At 43.8% G+C, this 16,511-nt stretch overlaps 1 protein-coding gene across 1 annotated transcript in view; it reads right to left on the reverse strand.

The window, feature by feature from the left end:
* LOC112229837 (cell division control protein 42 homolog) overlaps positions 1-16,511 on the reverse strand; it is a 24,654-nt gene continuing 8,143 nt past the window's right edge. Inside the window, exons 3-6 of the mRNA XM_024395917.2 lie at positions 2,518-2,590; positions 1,990-2,099; positions 1,448-1,645; positions 1-1,123 (exon numbers count right to left, since the gene is read on the reverse strand). Coding sequence (XP_024251685.1) covers positions 1,034-1,123; positions 1,448-1,645; positions 1,990-2,099; positions 2,518-2,590 — 471 coding nt within the window. The 3' untranslated portion in view covers positions 1-1,033. The remainder of the gene's footprint in view (positions 1,124-1,447; positions 1,646-1,989; positions 2,100-2,517; positions 2,591-16,511) is intronic.

The raw sequence follows: 16,511 nt of genomic DNA on the forward strand, positions 1-16,511 counted from the left end.
TTTTCAAGTTCAAGTATTTTTATTTATTTCAAACAACCAGATGAGGATGCTTCCTCAACTGAGAGCTATTATTGTTACTCATAACCATTATTGCTTTTTTCTGTTATTACTACTGACATCACATCCAGCTACGTAGTCATTAGAGGCATATTATGATTGTTATGTCAAATGAAACCAGTGACACTCAACACATTGGCACACAACCATCAAATTAATAATAAAAATATATATAAAAAAAAAAAACAACAAGAGTCCAAACCACTAACCACTAGGGGTACCCCAGAAATAAAGAGCCAAAAAATATATAATACTCTTATTATCATCAATAATACACCATCATCTCTAAAACAATAAATGGCAACAAAAAAAGCGAGCGGGAATTCAGTTCATGTTATTGCCTTTAGGGAGCAGTGAAAACCAAGAGGAAGTAAGAAGCGCTTGTAGTTCCCATTGGAGCGGTGACGGCAGATAGCGAGTCAAGCAGAATAGTTCATGTTTGAAGACGCAGCATTTTCTAAACTATGGCGGGCAGTTTGAAAGAGAGAAGCCGTTTTGGGTTGAAGGGAGTAAAGCAGGTGCGTGTGAACGTCAAGGTTGCGCGTCTTAAGCAAAATTTTCCAGTCAGTTTTTAGTATCATCAAACACAAAATAAACTCCACACCGTCTCTACCTCTTTTTGTCAAACCCATTTCATTTGTCCTGTAACTATAAGGCAATAGAGGTTTCAAAACCTTGTCTCTTTCCCTATATTGCTCAGTCGGTCTCCTTTTAAGAAGGACTATACTGGTTAGGAAGAGAATTGATCAGCTTGTTACATTCTATTACACATTGTGATTTATTTCTGTCTGTGTTACCCAACATTGCCCCTCCCCACCTCTATCGCTGAAGGCACTGTTAAACGAATGTCTCACTTGTCCTCTCTTGCTCCCTCCCTCTTCACCCCTCCCAGCGTTACACCCCTCCCTGTCTGTTCCCGTGTCCGCCTTTTAAATTCGGTCTTTCCCCTGGCTCTTTAGCCCCATTTAAAAATGTTTTATAAGAGTGCACAGCGTTTCTTGGGCTTGGTCTCTGGCGGCTCCAGCGCCGCCAGGATGGCCTCATCAAACACGTTCTTCAGACCTCGCTGCGAGAGAGAAAAAAAAGAGAGAAAAAGAGAGGAATAAGTTAGTCAATTTACTTATTGACCCACTAGCCTAGTTTCACAATGGCCACAGTTGCACAAGATGGCACTATGAAATGCTGTCAACAGTAGCCATCATCCGGTAGTAGTTTGAAGTGAGTAAGTATGACATCCAACAACACGAAGGAGAACAGAGTGAGAGGAAGTTAGAGGAAGTTATTTTTCAGAAACCACACAAGCCACTTACACCCACCATTTCCTGTTTCCCTGAATGAGGGCCAGACTTAGGAGATAGAGATTGTGTCTCTCACACACACAAACACGCACCTGGGTGAGGGCGGAGCACTCCACATATTTGACGGCCCGGAGGTCCCGGGCCAGCTTGTCTCCGCTCTCGGGGGCCAGGGGCCGCTGCTTGTTCTTAGCCAGCTTCTCCACTGTGTTGCTGTCGTCCCTCAGGTCCATCTGGGTTCCCACCAGCAGGAAGGGTGTACGCGGACAATGGTGGGAGATCTCTGGGACCCACTGTGGGAGAGGAAGGGGGGGGGGGGCATATTAGGTTCTGATCCTGCATTATATTATGTCCATAGAGTATGGGAGGGTTTCATGTTGTAAATAATTTTATGCAGGTGTGAGTAATGGAGAGAGAAAGAACACTAACCTCAACTCACGAAACACACAAACCGAAGAGGAACATAATGTTATGTTTATAGAGAATCACAGGTGTAAAGACATGGGCTAGAAAACAGGCTAGTCCCACGTGTGTGTGTGTGTGTGTGTGTGTGTATCTGGGGGTGTTGTGAAAGGCAGATGACTCATACGTTCCAGCCAATGGACACTAAAGTTATATTCCACACACACACACACACCTTCTCGCGGACGTTCTCAAAGGAGGAAGGCGATACGACAGAGAAACACACAAGGAAGACGTCTGTCTGGGGGTAGCTGAGTGGTCGCAGTCTGTCATAGTCCTCCTGACCTGGGGAGGGCGACAGAGAGAGACAGCAAACATTTGAGGAGTGTTCATCAAGGCTACCTTTCATATGCAAGAACAAGCCTAAATAAGACAACTACACAATGGGCTCTACATTATCTTGCGAATAATTGAGCTCAGTGGACTAACACACTAGTAGACTAACTCACAAACACAAAAACACGTTTAGACACCATGGTAAATCCTATCACTACATAGACCAGTGCACAAGGTGAGTTACCCATGCAATGTTCAAACGCTTAGATGGCTGGAGAGAAAACACAATCCATAATCCCAATGTAAGCACCATGTGAAAGTAATACAGGCAGACCGTGGTGAGTGAGAAGAAGGTATTGCAAGTCGATGCTAAAGACACTGTAGTTAAGAAGAGCTCATGTAGTGGGGAGCGGCCATTTTGTTTTACCTGCTGTATCGAACAGCCCCAGAGTGTAGGGCTCCCCTCCGATCATCACGGTCACCGCATAGTTATCAAACACCTGAGAAAGAGGCAGATAGGAGAGAAATAGAATAAATAATTAGGGATTTCAATGTAAAATGTTGAGTTTTGATTGATTTTATTTGACAGTTACTTAATTTTTTATATTTTTTAAATTCACACAACAACAAAAAAAGAGAAATTTCCAATGTAGCCCCCCCAAAAAAGTGAATGAAAAGTCTGACGGAGATTGAATAGTCCCTAGTAGAAGGTTCCAGGTGATGGGAAGGGAGTTGAGGCAGTGGGCTGGAAAGGCAGTATAGCTTGAGTGGTGGGGGCATTGATGATACAGCCAGGGAGAAACAAATGCAGTCTGACAAACAGGCCAGGAGCTCTTCATCAGGACACCACATCTGTTTCTGGCGTTCAGTTCCGCCACAGAAGCTGCTCCCCAGCAGGTATTGGTCCTCCATTGATGAAAATGTGGCACCCACCTGCATGATGCCATGGCTGCCGAAAAAGCACTCAAAAACAACCACATGTCGAGAGTGGTTAGGAAACAGACCCTTAGCCTTCACTGCCATCACATACAGTTGTCATTCGCAGCAGATTTAAATCCAAATAGCCAGATAACAAGCTGTCAAGCCAAACAAGTAGACTTTTAATCTCAGACCTGCAACTTTGTGAGTCATGACAACCAGATGTCGGTGAAAAAAAAACAGAGCAATCAAAACCCTCAAAATATATATTTTTAATGTAACAAAACATGGATATTTTTTTTATAACAAAACCTATACAATGGGTGTGTTTGTAAATTCACTCTGGAGTGCCACCGTGCACTTTGGGCATCAAATTGTCCATTCGCAAATTCTAAGCGTTTCACTCTCGGAGCGTTCAGAGCGCACACTGTGGTCCTCGGCCAGAGCGTCCAAAGGCAGTCAAGCACCCAAGCTAACAGGCTAAAGGTGGCTAGCTTGCTAGCTACTTCCAGACACAAATAAGAGAACACCTCACTCTGGCAATTTTACTCGCCCTAGCAGAGCTGGTTAGGCTGTTTTCATGTTATCTAGAACAGTGGTTCCCAAACTTCTTATAGTCCCGTACCCCTTCAAACATTCAACCTCCAGCTGCGTACCCCTTCTAGCACCAGGGTCAGCGCACTCTCAAATGTTGTTTTTTGCCATCCACACACACACACACACACACACACACACACTATATGATACATTTATTAAACATAAGAATGAGTGTGAGTTTGTCACTTCCCACGAGCCGGGTTGTGACAAAGAGCTCTTATAGGACCAGGGCACAAATAACAATAATCAATCATTTTGCTCTTTATTTAGCCATCTTACATATAAAACCTTATTTATTTGTTCATCATTAATTGTGAATAACCCACCACAGGTTAATGAGAAGGGTGTGCTTGAAAGGATGCACTTAACTCTGCAATGTTGGGTTGTATTGCAGATAGTCTCAGTCTTAAATAAGGCAAGAAGGCAAAAATAAGGCAAGAAACTTTGAGCGCAGCCGTATCCAGAAATCTGGCAGTGGCTTCTGATTAAATAAAAATGCCGCAGAATCACTTGTTGCAATTTTGATGAGGCTCTCTTGTTCAGATATCAGTAAGTGGGCGGCAGGGTAGCCTAGTGGTTAGAGCGTTGGGCTAGTAACCGAAAGGTTGCAAGTTCAAATCCCCGAGCTGACAAGGTACAAATCTGTCGTTCTGCCCCTGAACAGGCTGTTCCTAGGCCGTCATTGAAAATAAGAATTTGTTCTTAACAGACTTGCCTAGTAAAATAAAGGTAACATTTTTTTTAAATTAAAAAGTGGACTGGAGGCAGGGCATGAAAGGGATAACGAATCCAGTTGTTTGTGTCGTCCGTTTTGGGAAAGTACCTGCGTAATTACACACCCAGCTCACTCAGGTGCTTCGCTATATCACATTTGATATTGCCCGTAAGCTGGAATTCATTTGCACACAAAAAAAATACAATGATGGAAAGACCTGTGTGTTGTCCTTGTTAATCCAGACAGAAAAGAGCTCCAACTTCTTAATCATAGCCTCAATTTTGTCCCGCACATTGAATATAGTTGAGGAGAGTCCCTGTAATCGTAGAATCAGATCATTCAGGCGAGAAAAAACATCACCCAGATAGACCAGTCGTGTGAGAAACTCGTCATCATGCAAGTGGTCAGACAAGTGAAAATGATGGTTAGTAAAGAAATCTTTAAGCTCCTCTCTCAGTTAGAAGAACGTGTCAATACTTTGATAACCAGTGCACTTCTGTATGTTGTAAAAGCGTTACATGGTAGCTGCCCGTATCATTGTATAATTCAGAAAATACACGAGAGTTCAGGGGCCTTGCTTTAACCAAGTTCAAAACGTCTTTCAAGCTGTCAGGCAGTCCCTTGGCAGCAAGAACCTCTCGGTGGATGCTGCAGTATACCCAAGTGGCATTGGGAGCAACTGCTTACACGCGTGTTACCACTCCACTAAATCAAATCAAATTTTATTTGTCACATACACATGGTTAGCAGATGTTAATGCGAGTGTAGCGAAATGCTTGTGCTTCTAGTTCCGACAATGCAGTAATAACGAACAAGTAATCTAGCTAACAATTCCAAAAAAACTACTGTCTTATACACAGTGTAAGGGGATAAAGAATATGTACATAAGGATATATGAATGAGTGATGGTACAGAGCAGCATAGGCAAGATACAGTAGATGATATCGAGTACAGTATATACATGAGATGAGTATGTAAACCAAGTGGCATAGTTAAAGTGGCTAGTGATACATGTATTACATAAGGATGCAGTCGATGATATAGAGTACAGTATCTACGTATGCATATGAGATGAATAATGTAGGGTAAGTAACATTATATAAGGTAGCATTGTTTAAAGTGGCTAGTGATATATTTACATCATTTCCCATCAATTCCCATTATTAAAGTGGCTGGAGTAGAGTCAGTGTCATTGACAGTGTGTTGGCAGTAGCCACTCAATGTTAGTGGTGGCTGTTTAACAGTCTGATGGCCTTGAGATAGAAGCTGTTTTTCAGTCTCTCGGTCCCAGCTTTGATGCACCTGTACTGACCTCGCCTTCTGGATGACAGCGGGGTGAACAGGCAGTGGCTCGGGTGGTTGATGTCCTTGATGATCTTTATGGCCTTCCTGTAGCATCGGGTGGTGTAGGTGTCCTGGAGGGCAGGTAGTTTGCCCCCGGTGATGCGTTGTGCAGACCTCACTACCCTCTGGAGAGCCTTACGGTTGAGGGCGGTGCAGTTGCCATACCAGGCGGTGATACAGCCCGCCAGGATGCTCTCGATTGTGCATCTGTAGAAGTTTGTGAGTGCTTTTGGTGACAAGCCGAATTTCTTCAGCCTCCTGAGGTTGAAGAGGCGCTGCTGCGCCTTCCTCACGATGCTGTCTGTGTGAGTGGACCAATTCAGTTTGTCTGTGATGTGTATGCCGAGGAACTTAAAACTTGCTACCCTCTCCACTACTGTTCCATCGATGTGGATGGGGGGTGTTCCCTCTGCTGTTTCCTGAAGTCCACAATCATCTCCTTAGTTTTGTTGACGTTGAGTGTGAGGTTATTTTCCTGACACCACACTCCGAGGGCCCTCACCTCCTCCCTGTAGGCCGTCTCGTCGTTGTTGGTAATCAAGCCTACCACTGTTGTGTCGTCCGCAAACTTGATGATTGAGTTGGAGGCGTGCATGGCCACGCAGTCGTGGGTGAACAGGGAGTACAGGAGAGGGCTCAGAACGCACCCTTGTGGGGCCCCAGTGTTGAGGATCAGCGGGGAGGAGATGTTGTTGCCTACCCTCACCACCTGGGGCGGCCTGTCAGGAAGTCCAGAACCCAGTTGCACAGGGCGGGGTCGAGACCCAGGGTCTCGAGCTTGATGACGAGCTTGGAGGGTACTATGGTGTTGAATGCCGAGCTGTAGTCGATGAACAGCATTCTCACATAGGTATTCCTCTTGTCCAGATGGGTTAGGGCAGTGTGCAGTGTGGTTGAGATTGCATCGTCTGTGGACCTATTTGGGCGGTAAGCAAATTGGAGTGGGTCTAGGGTGCCAGGTAGGGTGGAGGTGATATGGTCCTTGACTAGTCTCTCAAAGCACTTCATGATGACGGATGTGAGTGCTACGGGCGGTAGTCGTTTAGCTCAGTTACCTTAGCTTTCTTGGGAACAGGAACAATGGTGGCCCTCTTGAAGCATGTGGGAACAGCAGACTGGTATAGGGATTGATTGAATATGTCCGTAAACACACCGGCCAGCTGGTCTGCGCATGCTCTGAGGGCGCGGCTGGGGATGCCGTCTGGGCCTGCAGCCTTGCGAGGGTTAACACGTTTAAATGTCTTACTCACTTCGGCTGCAGTGAAGGAGAGACCGCATGTTTTCGTTGCAGGCCGTGTCAGTGGCACTGTATTGTCCTCAAAGCGGGCAAAAAAGTTATTTAGTCTGCCTGGGAGCAAGACATCCTGGTCCGTGACTGGGCTGGGTTTCTTCCTGTAGTCCGTGATTGACTGTAGACCCTGCCACATGCCTCTTGTGTCTGAGCCGTTGAATTGAGATTCTACTTTGTCTCTGTACTGGCACTTAGCTTGTTTGATAGCCTTGCGGAGGGAATAGCTGCACTGTTTGTATTCAGCCATGTTGCCAGACACCTTGCCCTGATTAAAAGCAGTGGTTCGTGCCTTCAGTTTCACACGAATGCTGCCATCAATCCAAGGTTTCTGGTTAGGGAATGTTTTAATCGTTGCTATGGGAACGACATCTTCAACGCACGTTCTAATGAACTCGCACACCGAATCAGCGTATTCGTCAATGTTGTTGTCTGACGCAATACGAAACATCTCCCAGTCCACGTGATGGAAGCAGTCTTGGAGTGTGGAGTCAGCTTGGTCGGACCAGCGTTGGACAGACCTCAGCGTGGGAGCCTCTTGTTTTAGTTTCTGTCTGTAGGCAGGGATCAACAAAATGGAGTCGTGGTCAGCTTTTCCGAAAGGGGGCGGGGCAGGGCCTTATATGCGTCGCGGAAGTTAGAGTAACAATGATCCAGGGTCTTTCCACCCCTGGTTGCGCAATCGATATGCTGATAAAATTTAGGGAGTCTTGTTTTCAGATTAGCCTTGTTAAAATCCCCAGCTACAATGAATGCAGCATCCGGATAAATCGTTTCTAGTTTGCAGAGAGTTAAATAAAGTTCGTTCAGAGCCATCGATGTGTCTGCTTGGGGGGGGATATATACGGCTGTGATTATAATCGAAGAGAATTCTCTTGGTAGATAATGCGGTCTACATTTGATTGTGAGGAATTCTAAATCAGGTGAACAGAAGGATTTGAGTTCCTGTATGTTTCTGTCATCACACCATGTCACGTTAGTCATAAGGCATACGCCCCCGCCCCTCTTCTTACCAGAAAGATGTTCGTTTCTGTCGGCGCGATGCGTGGAGAAACCCGCTGGCTGCACCGCTTCGGATTGCGTCTCTCCGGTTAGCCATGTTTCCGTGAAGCAGAGAACGTTGCAGTCTCTGATGTCCCTCTGGAATGCTACCCTTGCTCGGATTTCATCAACCTTGTTGTCAAGAGACTGGACATTGGCGAGAAGAATGCTAGGGAGTGGTGCACGATGTGCCCGTCTCCGGAGTCTGACCAGAAGACCGCTTCGTTTCCCTCTTTTTCTGAGTCGTTTTTTCGGGTCGCTGCATGTAATCCACTCCGTTACACTGGTTGTAAGGCAGAACACAGGATCCGCATCGCGAAAAACATATTCTTGGTCGTACTGATGGTGAGTTGACGCTGATCTTATATTCAGTAGTTCTTCTCGGCTGTATGTAATGAAACCTAAGATGACCTGGGGTACTAGTGTAAGAAATAACACGCAAAAAAACAAAAAACTGCATAGTTTCCTAGGAACGCGAAGCGAGGCGGCCATCTCTGTCGGCGCCGGTCCACACACTATGTCTCCCTGTCATGGCTTTTGCACCATCAGTACAGATACCAACACATCTTGACCACCAAAGTCCATTTGATGCCACAAAGCTGTCCAGTACTTTAAAAATATCCTCTCATGATATCCTGGTTTCAACTGGTTTGCAGAAGAGGAGGTCTTCCTTAATTGACCCCCCATAAGCATAACGGACATATACCACGAGCTGTGCCAGGCCCGCCACGTCTGTTGACTCATCCAGCTGTAACGCATATAATTCACTGGCTTGTATGCGAAGCAGTAATTGTTTCAAAACATCTCCTGCGCTGTCACCGATGTGCCGTGAAACAGTGTTGTTTGATGAAGGCATTGTCTGTATCGTTTTTTTGGCCTTTCCCCCAGCCATATCCGCAGCAGCAGGAAGAATTAAGTCCTCCACAATAGTATGGGGCTTGCCTGTCCTAGCCACTCGGTAGCTCACCATATAAGACGCTTCTAGCCCCTTCTTATTAATGGTATCGGTTGCTTTTGTAACCGATGTGAAATGGCTAGCTAGTTGGCGGGGAGCGCGCTAATAGCATTTCAACCGGTGACGTCACTCGCTCTGAGGCCTTGAAGTAGTGGTTCCCCTTGCTCTGCAAGGGCCGCGGCTTTGTGGAGCGATGGGTAACGATGCTTCGAGGGTGGCTGTTGTCGATGTGTGCAGAGGGTCCCTGGTTCAAGCAAAGGTAGGGGCAAGGAGAGAGACAGAAGCTATACTGTTACACTTTTATACATGTCTTACTTCTCGCTCAAAAAACTCCTGGCTTATTTTTCAAAATGGTCATGGTTCATTTCTAAGTGTCTGCGCAAGAGTGAAAGTTTCCCGCGAGAGAGTAACGGTCAATGTGTTTGGATGTTAATTATTTAACTAGGCTACCTGTATTTGACATTGTGTTGCTATTTCGCTTAACACTAGATGGTTTCATTTTATTTTTGGCAGTGAAATGAGGCTACTCAGGGGAGAAAAACATCACCCAAATGTATAGCCCCGTTGGAAAATATAAATGTACTGTTTGAAAATGTGTTTATTTTTTTATACAAAAATTATAAAACATTTTTTAAAATGTGAATCACATTTTTATTTGGTGTACCCCCGACAGCATTGTGCATACCTCTGGGGGTACGCATACCCCAGTTTGGGAATACTTGATCTGGAGCATTGGTGACTAACTATGCTGCTGGCAAGAATTGATTTACGTTTTTTTGCAGATGTTTACTGACACCGGTCATATTCAATAGCTGTTGCACGTTCGGAAATTCCTCAGTTATTCTATGCTCTGGCACACCCTGATGAGAGTGCTCTGAAATTTGAGTAGATAGCCAGAGTGAATTTTCTAACAACCCTCAGACGAGTGTGTGCTGAGATCGGGAGTAAATGGCCAGCATGAATTTACAAACTCAATCAATATTTACAGAACTCTCTGCCTAGGCTACCTTCCATGGCAACCATGGAACTGTCTGATGAACATGGAGGCAGTGCTTAAAAGTCAAAAGCCAAAAGTTACTCAATATTTTGATGTTCCTATACTGTTGTCAGTGTTAAGTGTCCTCATTCCCTATTAGATATCAGATGAGTGAGTGACTGGTTGCCTCGTTCCAAACCTCTGGAAAGTCTTGTACTATACAGTAGAACAGGGTTCCCCAACTGGCGGCCATGGGCCATGATTTCATTTGTCCCCCCAAGTTTTCGGGGCAATTTTATTTTTTATTGTTGGACATAAGAATAAGAAACCAGAAAATCTGCTCCATGTCATTCTAATTATCATTCTGCTCCATGTCATCCACACATTATAGAGAGATACATTTGTGTATATATAATATAGTGTAAGCAAAGTTTGAAATGATTATGTTTTGGGATTCTTGCGTTCACTTTGCAGTAATTATGTTCCGCCGGCCCCCTGATCATCCGCTCAAGAAAAAAAATACATAAATAAATAAAAATGTAAGAAATGGCCAGCGGATGAATCTAGTTGATGATCTCTGCAACAGAAAGTCTTGTACTATACAGTAGAGCTGCGCGATATGGCCAAAAATTGATATCGGGAACTATTTTGCTCGATAACAACAAATACATACACACACATATATATATATATATATATACACACATACATACCTTTAAAAAATTGAAGGGACATATACTTAACATTAGCAAGCAGGGCTCTAAACAATTGTTTTCCGGTGCCAAGTAAGACAACTGAGAGGGTAGCCTATGATTCAAGCTGTTTCATCCAACATACCCAGGAAATGCATCACTGATATTTTGATGTGCAACCTGGCAAAATTGGATCCAGAATTATCAGATTTATTGTGGGCTATTCAGAGAATTTGCCGGCATCTTTGTGCACATTGGCCTATATTATTCACCACCTGAGGAAGTGGACACTCTTCGCTAGATTGCCAACGCTAAATATGATTTTGTTGCTAGATAGATGAATCAATTAGCCTACATGGCTATCAGTAAATGTAGGCTAATGTCCTACAAAAACTTTACAGCGCTAGGCTAGCCTATTCATTCCAAATCAAAATGAACTATAGTCTACTCCGGTTGTAAAGTGGTGCCATGAACCCAATATTAAGGGGTGAGAAATACATGATATACTCTCAGATATCTGTGACTCTCCTCTATGGAACTAGAACAACAATAGTTGCTTTGAAAACTATTTTCCCCGCAATAGCATTTTTTTAAAGCAACTTTCATATGCTTGTGCTTCTCAGAATGCGACGCTCTCTCCTCCGTGAGCACAGTGGGGAGAGGGAATAAGAGTCAGCACCCGACAGTGAAACAGGGAAAGGAAGATACTTTCATAGCAGGAATCAAAATAATGCATAGGCTATTACTGTTGGCCAAATCATGGTTTTAGAACCCTTGAAATGAACTGGACTCTTTTGGAGTCTTTCCACAGAGCGAGTTTACAGTTGGCCTACATCATACCTGGTGCACGTGTGGATACAGGAATATGGGTCATGCTGTGGTTCCGTTTCATAACCTAGGCCAATATTCCATCATACTGAACACATGGAAATCCCTATTTTTTTTGGTTCCCTCCACAGAACAGTCTATGACCCAGAGTGGTAGTTGGTCAAAGGGATCCATGTTGTCAACTAAGTAAGCCTTGATTTAAAACATGTGGAAGACCTACAATTAGCTACGTATTGCATAGGGACACTACATAGACGTGTGGCGCCCCGCCATTCATAACTTGACACAAGTTCTTGTGTTGTGTACGTAGGGTATCGTTTAGGTCAGAGACCGAATGTTTCACAGTGTTCTTGTTCCTCTTTAAGGTGCCTCCCACTAGAGGCAATGAAACAACCGACTGTTCAGTAAGAATGAGAAACAGTCTGACTCAGCTCATTTATATGTGCTGAAGAAACCACTATGCCTTGTCCCAAATGCTGCTGAATGGCATCGCCATTTCTCATGTTTCGTCTCCGTCGCACAATGCTGGTTGACTCCCATAGGGCAGGTTCATGGGCAGTATAATTTCCAAGCTTATCTTTAGGTCAGCAAACTTAAGGACAATTCTAATCCTGTGCTCCAAACACACTCTCTTTAGCCCAACCAGTGTTTCTCCTACCATTACTACCATTGGGGCTCCCGAGTGATGCGGCGGTCTAAGGCACTGAATCTCAGTGCTAGAGTCATCCCTACAGACACCCGTCCCTACAGACACCCAGGCTGTATCACAACCGGCTGTAATTGGGTGGCGCACAATTGGACCGGCGTCGTCCGGGTTTGGCCGGTGTAGGCTGTCATTGTAAATAAAAATGTGTTATTAACTTCTTTAGGAAAGGGGGCAGCATTTTCACTTTTGGATGAAAAGCGTGCCCAGAGTGAACTGCCTCCTACCCTGTCCCAGATGCTAATATACGCATATTATTATTGCTATTGGATAGAAAACACTCTGAAGTTTCTAAAAATGTTTGAATGATGTCTGTGAGTATAACAGAACTCATATGGCAGGCAAAAACCTGAGAAAAAATCCAAACAGGAAGTGGGAAATCTGAGGTTTGTAGTTTTTGAACTCAACCCTATCGAATACACAGTGGGATATGGGTGATTTTGCACTTCCTAAGGCTTCCACTAGATGTCAACCGTCTTTAGAACTATGTTTCAGGCTTCTCATGTGAAGGGGGGCCGGATAGGACTATTCAGACTATTTCACATGAGAGGTAGCTCTTGTTCCATTGCTTTTCTACAGACAATGGAATTCTCTGGTTGGAACATTATTGAACATTTATGATAAAAACATCCTAAAGATTGATTCTATACTTAGTTTGACAAGTTTCTTCGACCTGTAATATAACTTTTTGAACTTTTCGTTCAACTGGACCAGATCGCACTTTTGGATTTGTTTACCAAAACGCCCTAACAAAAGAAGCTATTGGACATAAATGATGGACATTATTGAACAAAACAAGCATTTATTGTGGAACTGTGATTCCTGGGAGTGCATTCTGATGAAGATCAAAGGTAAGTGAATATTTATCATGCTATTTATGAATGATGTTGACTACACAACATGGCGGATATGTATTGTGTAACATGAAGTCCTATGAGTGTCATCTGATGAAGATCAAAGGTTAGTGATTAATTTTATCTCTATTTGTGCTTTTTGTGACTCCTCTCTTTGGCTGGAAAAATGGCTGTGTTTTTCTGTGAGTTGGTGGTGACCAAACACAATAATTTGTGGAGCTTTCAATGTAAAGCATTTTTTAAAATCAGACACTGTGGCTGGATTAACGAGAATGTTATCTTTAAAATGGTGTTTAATACTTGTATGTTTGAGAAATTTGATTTATGAGATTTCTGTTGATTTGTATTTGGCGCTAGCGGAACCCCAGTCCTAGACAGGTTTAACTGACTTGCCTTAAATAAAATAAATAAAAATGTTACTTCGGTGGAGTGCGAACAAGTGACTAAAAATGGTGTATCCAGTTTTTAACGTTGCTTTGGAAAATGTTGATTAGTGTTAAACACTCGGTATTCTATTTAAAAAGGAGTCTTATCGCTGTCACCTGGAAATGAGTAACAGTGTTAACTTCTATTACTTTAGTGGACATGTTTGTCTTTGTAATGTGGAACATGAGGGACATTTCTTCAATTTGGGTGGGAGATTCCAGACAACATTCCAGCCTTGTGCAGTCACTAAACCACCAATTTACCTTCTTCCCTTGCTGTCCACTACCTGTTTCATCTCAGGCCTCATCCTAGTCCATTCTTACACTTTAGTTTGAGTCAACTGCCATTTTTCTTTTAAGGGCTCTCACCTGGACGACAAGGAGAGGAAGCCATTTCAGACTATTGAGATGCTTGCTAGAGTTGGGGTGCATCTCAATGGTCTAAAATGTCTTCCTCTCCTTGTCACCTTTCCTTTAACTGCACTGAATATTATTGAATACTAGAGTTGCATGGAACTTTTCAATACTAGAACATGAAAAAAAGCTTGGTACTAGAAGGTGTTACTTTCGGGCCTTCTATCACTATCAAAATGTGTCTCACGTCGTCTACTGATTGAGAGACGATCAAGCCCATCTATCAACACAGTCGATTTCCCCTTTTAGCGCTGTACAGAAGCGCTAACATGCTGTACAGAAGTTAACACACTTGAATAATGCAACACAGCATGTAGAAATGTTGCAACTGTTAATTACTGTTCGCAAAACAATGTCCATTTCAGGCTAGAACACTTTACAATGCAAGAGGCTACCGATAGCTTCCAGCTTTGTAGGCTAACTGTCCTTGCTAGTTTACAGCTGAAGCTAACATCAATTCACAACCCTAGTATTTTGTTTGTAATAATATTCAAATCATAAAGCAAAATATGCTGATTTCAAAGCTTATTGTCACCATTCAATCATTTCCAACACTACTGATCACCGTCTGAATATGAAAGAACTGGAGAGGTGATAGCAATTTCCCAGGAGGTAGTCTGCCTATCATAGGCCTATTTCTTTCATCTCTCATACGTGTTTACACATCAGTGCAGAAAGATGAACGCGAGGAGGCGAGGTAGACACTTTCAACTATTAAGATGCAACCATGCACTTCAGTCTTGTACACACCCATGGCCAGCTAATCGGTTATCTGATCCAGAGGGAGAACAGTCTGCCTCTATTGGGTTGAGAAACCATGGGAGGCAGGGCTTCTTAGGGCAGTTCAAGTTCAGACATAAAAAGAGTGAGGCGTTGGGGCACGTAGCGGAAAGGCGAGGCACGGCAGACCGAACACATTGAAGAGCAACCAAGCAAAGTCAAAAAAACACATCTCTGACCGTCATGACAATAATGTGTTTGGACAGAGCTAGGCCTAATGCCACAGAGAATGGTGGGTAAAAAAAATAAAAAACCTGCCTCTACAATTGTGACTGTACACACTACACCAATATTCAGATGTTTCAACTCCCAAATGCAGTAGTACAAGGACTGTATTCACCAATAAATGAAATGTTATAAGAATGCACTACATACATCTAATATAAGAATACATTAGGCTGTTGTAGGTTCTCAGCCTACTTCTGTACATGACGTGTAAGACTATTTCAATACCTACCAAATCAACCAGTAGCATTGTTTCTGAGGATTTTGAGAGTAATCTGCTTAGAATCAAAAATCTTAAATTGCCACGTGATTCTTATGAGAAGAGTGCACTGTTGAACTGCACAGACAGACAGAGAAACGTCATGGAGAAAGTTGGGTCTGTTTTTATGGGCCAACAACATGAACACACCCAGTTGAGCCTGACTGGGCAGAGGACAGAGAGGGCTGAGTCGACACACTCTCCCTGTCAGTCTCTGGTACAGCACAGTGCTGATTACTGCCAGAGACGGGACTGATAGAAACAGCTACTCATCACACACCATCTGCAGCACCCCATTGCTGTGCTGAGTCCCAATGCTACCTCAGGGTCTCAACTTGGAAGATTACACAAGGTGCAATTTCTAAATGTGGTTGTGCATCAGCAGTTTTTCTCCTGTTATGTCAGTTAATTAGCCAATGTCAGCTAAACATTTTTAGATTGCTAAGTTAGCTGGCCGCTAAACTACCTAAACATGTTACCATCCATTTCTCATCCACTTATATGCAGATGATTAATACTCCCCTGGATTGGGGGAGTATATGCAGATGTCTTATACTCCCCTGGATTGGCCCCTGCCCGGATCTTGTGTTAAATGCTCTACAACAAAGCTTTCTTAGTGTCCAACAAGCTTTCTCTGCCCTTAACCTTGTTCTGAACACCTCCAAAACAAAGGTCATGTGGTTTGGTAAGAAGAATGCCCCTCTCCCCCCAGGTGTGATTACTACCTCTGAGGGGTTCGAGCTTGAGGTAGTCACCTCATACAAGTACTTGGGAGTATGGCTAGATGGTACACTGTCCGTATCTCAGCACATATCAAAGCTGCAGGCTAAGGTTAAATCTAGACTTGGTTTCCTCTATCGTAATCGCTCCTCTTTCACCCCAGCTGCCAAACTAACCCTGATTCATATGACCCTCCTACCCATGCTAGATTTCGGAGACGCAATAAATATATTGGCAGGTAAGGGTGTTCGAGTGGCTAGATGTTCTTTACCATTTGGTCATCAGATTTGCCACCAATACTCCTTATACGACACATAATTTCACTCTATACTCCTCTGTAAACTGGTCATCTCTGTATATCTGTCACAAGACCCACTGGTTGATGCTTATTTATAAAATTCTCTTAGGCCTCACTCCCCCCTATCTGATATCTACTGCAGCCCTCATCCTCCAGATACAGCACCCGTTTGGCCAGTCACATTCTGTGAAAGGTCCCCAAAGCACACACATTCCTGGGTCACTACTCTCTTCAGTTCGCTGCAGCTAGCAACTGGAACGAGCTGCAACGAGTTCTCAATCTCTTCATTCAAAGACTCATTCATGGACACTCTTACTGACAGTTGTGGCTGCTTTACGTGATGTATTGTTGTCTCTACCTTCTTGCCCTTTGTGCTGCTGTCTGTGCCC

The sequence above is a fragment of the Oncorhynchus tshawytscha genome, linkage group LG31, assembly GCF_018296145.1.
Source record: "Oncorhynchus tshawytscha isolate Ot180627B linkage group LG31, Otsh_v2.0, whole genome shotgun sequence".
Lineage (NCBI taxonomy): Eukaryota > Metazoa > Chordata > Actinopteri > Salmoniformes > Salmonidae > Oncorhynchus > Oncorhynchus tshawytscha.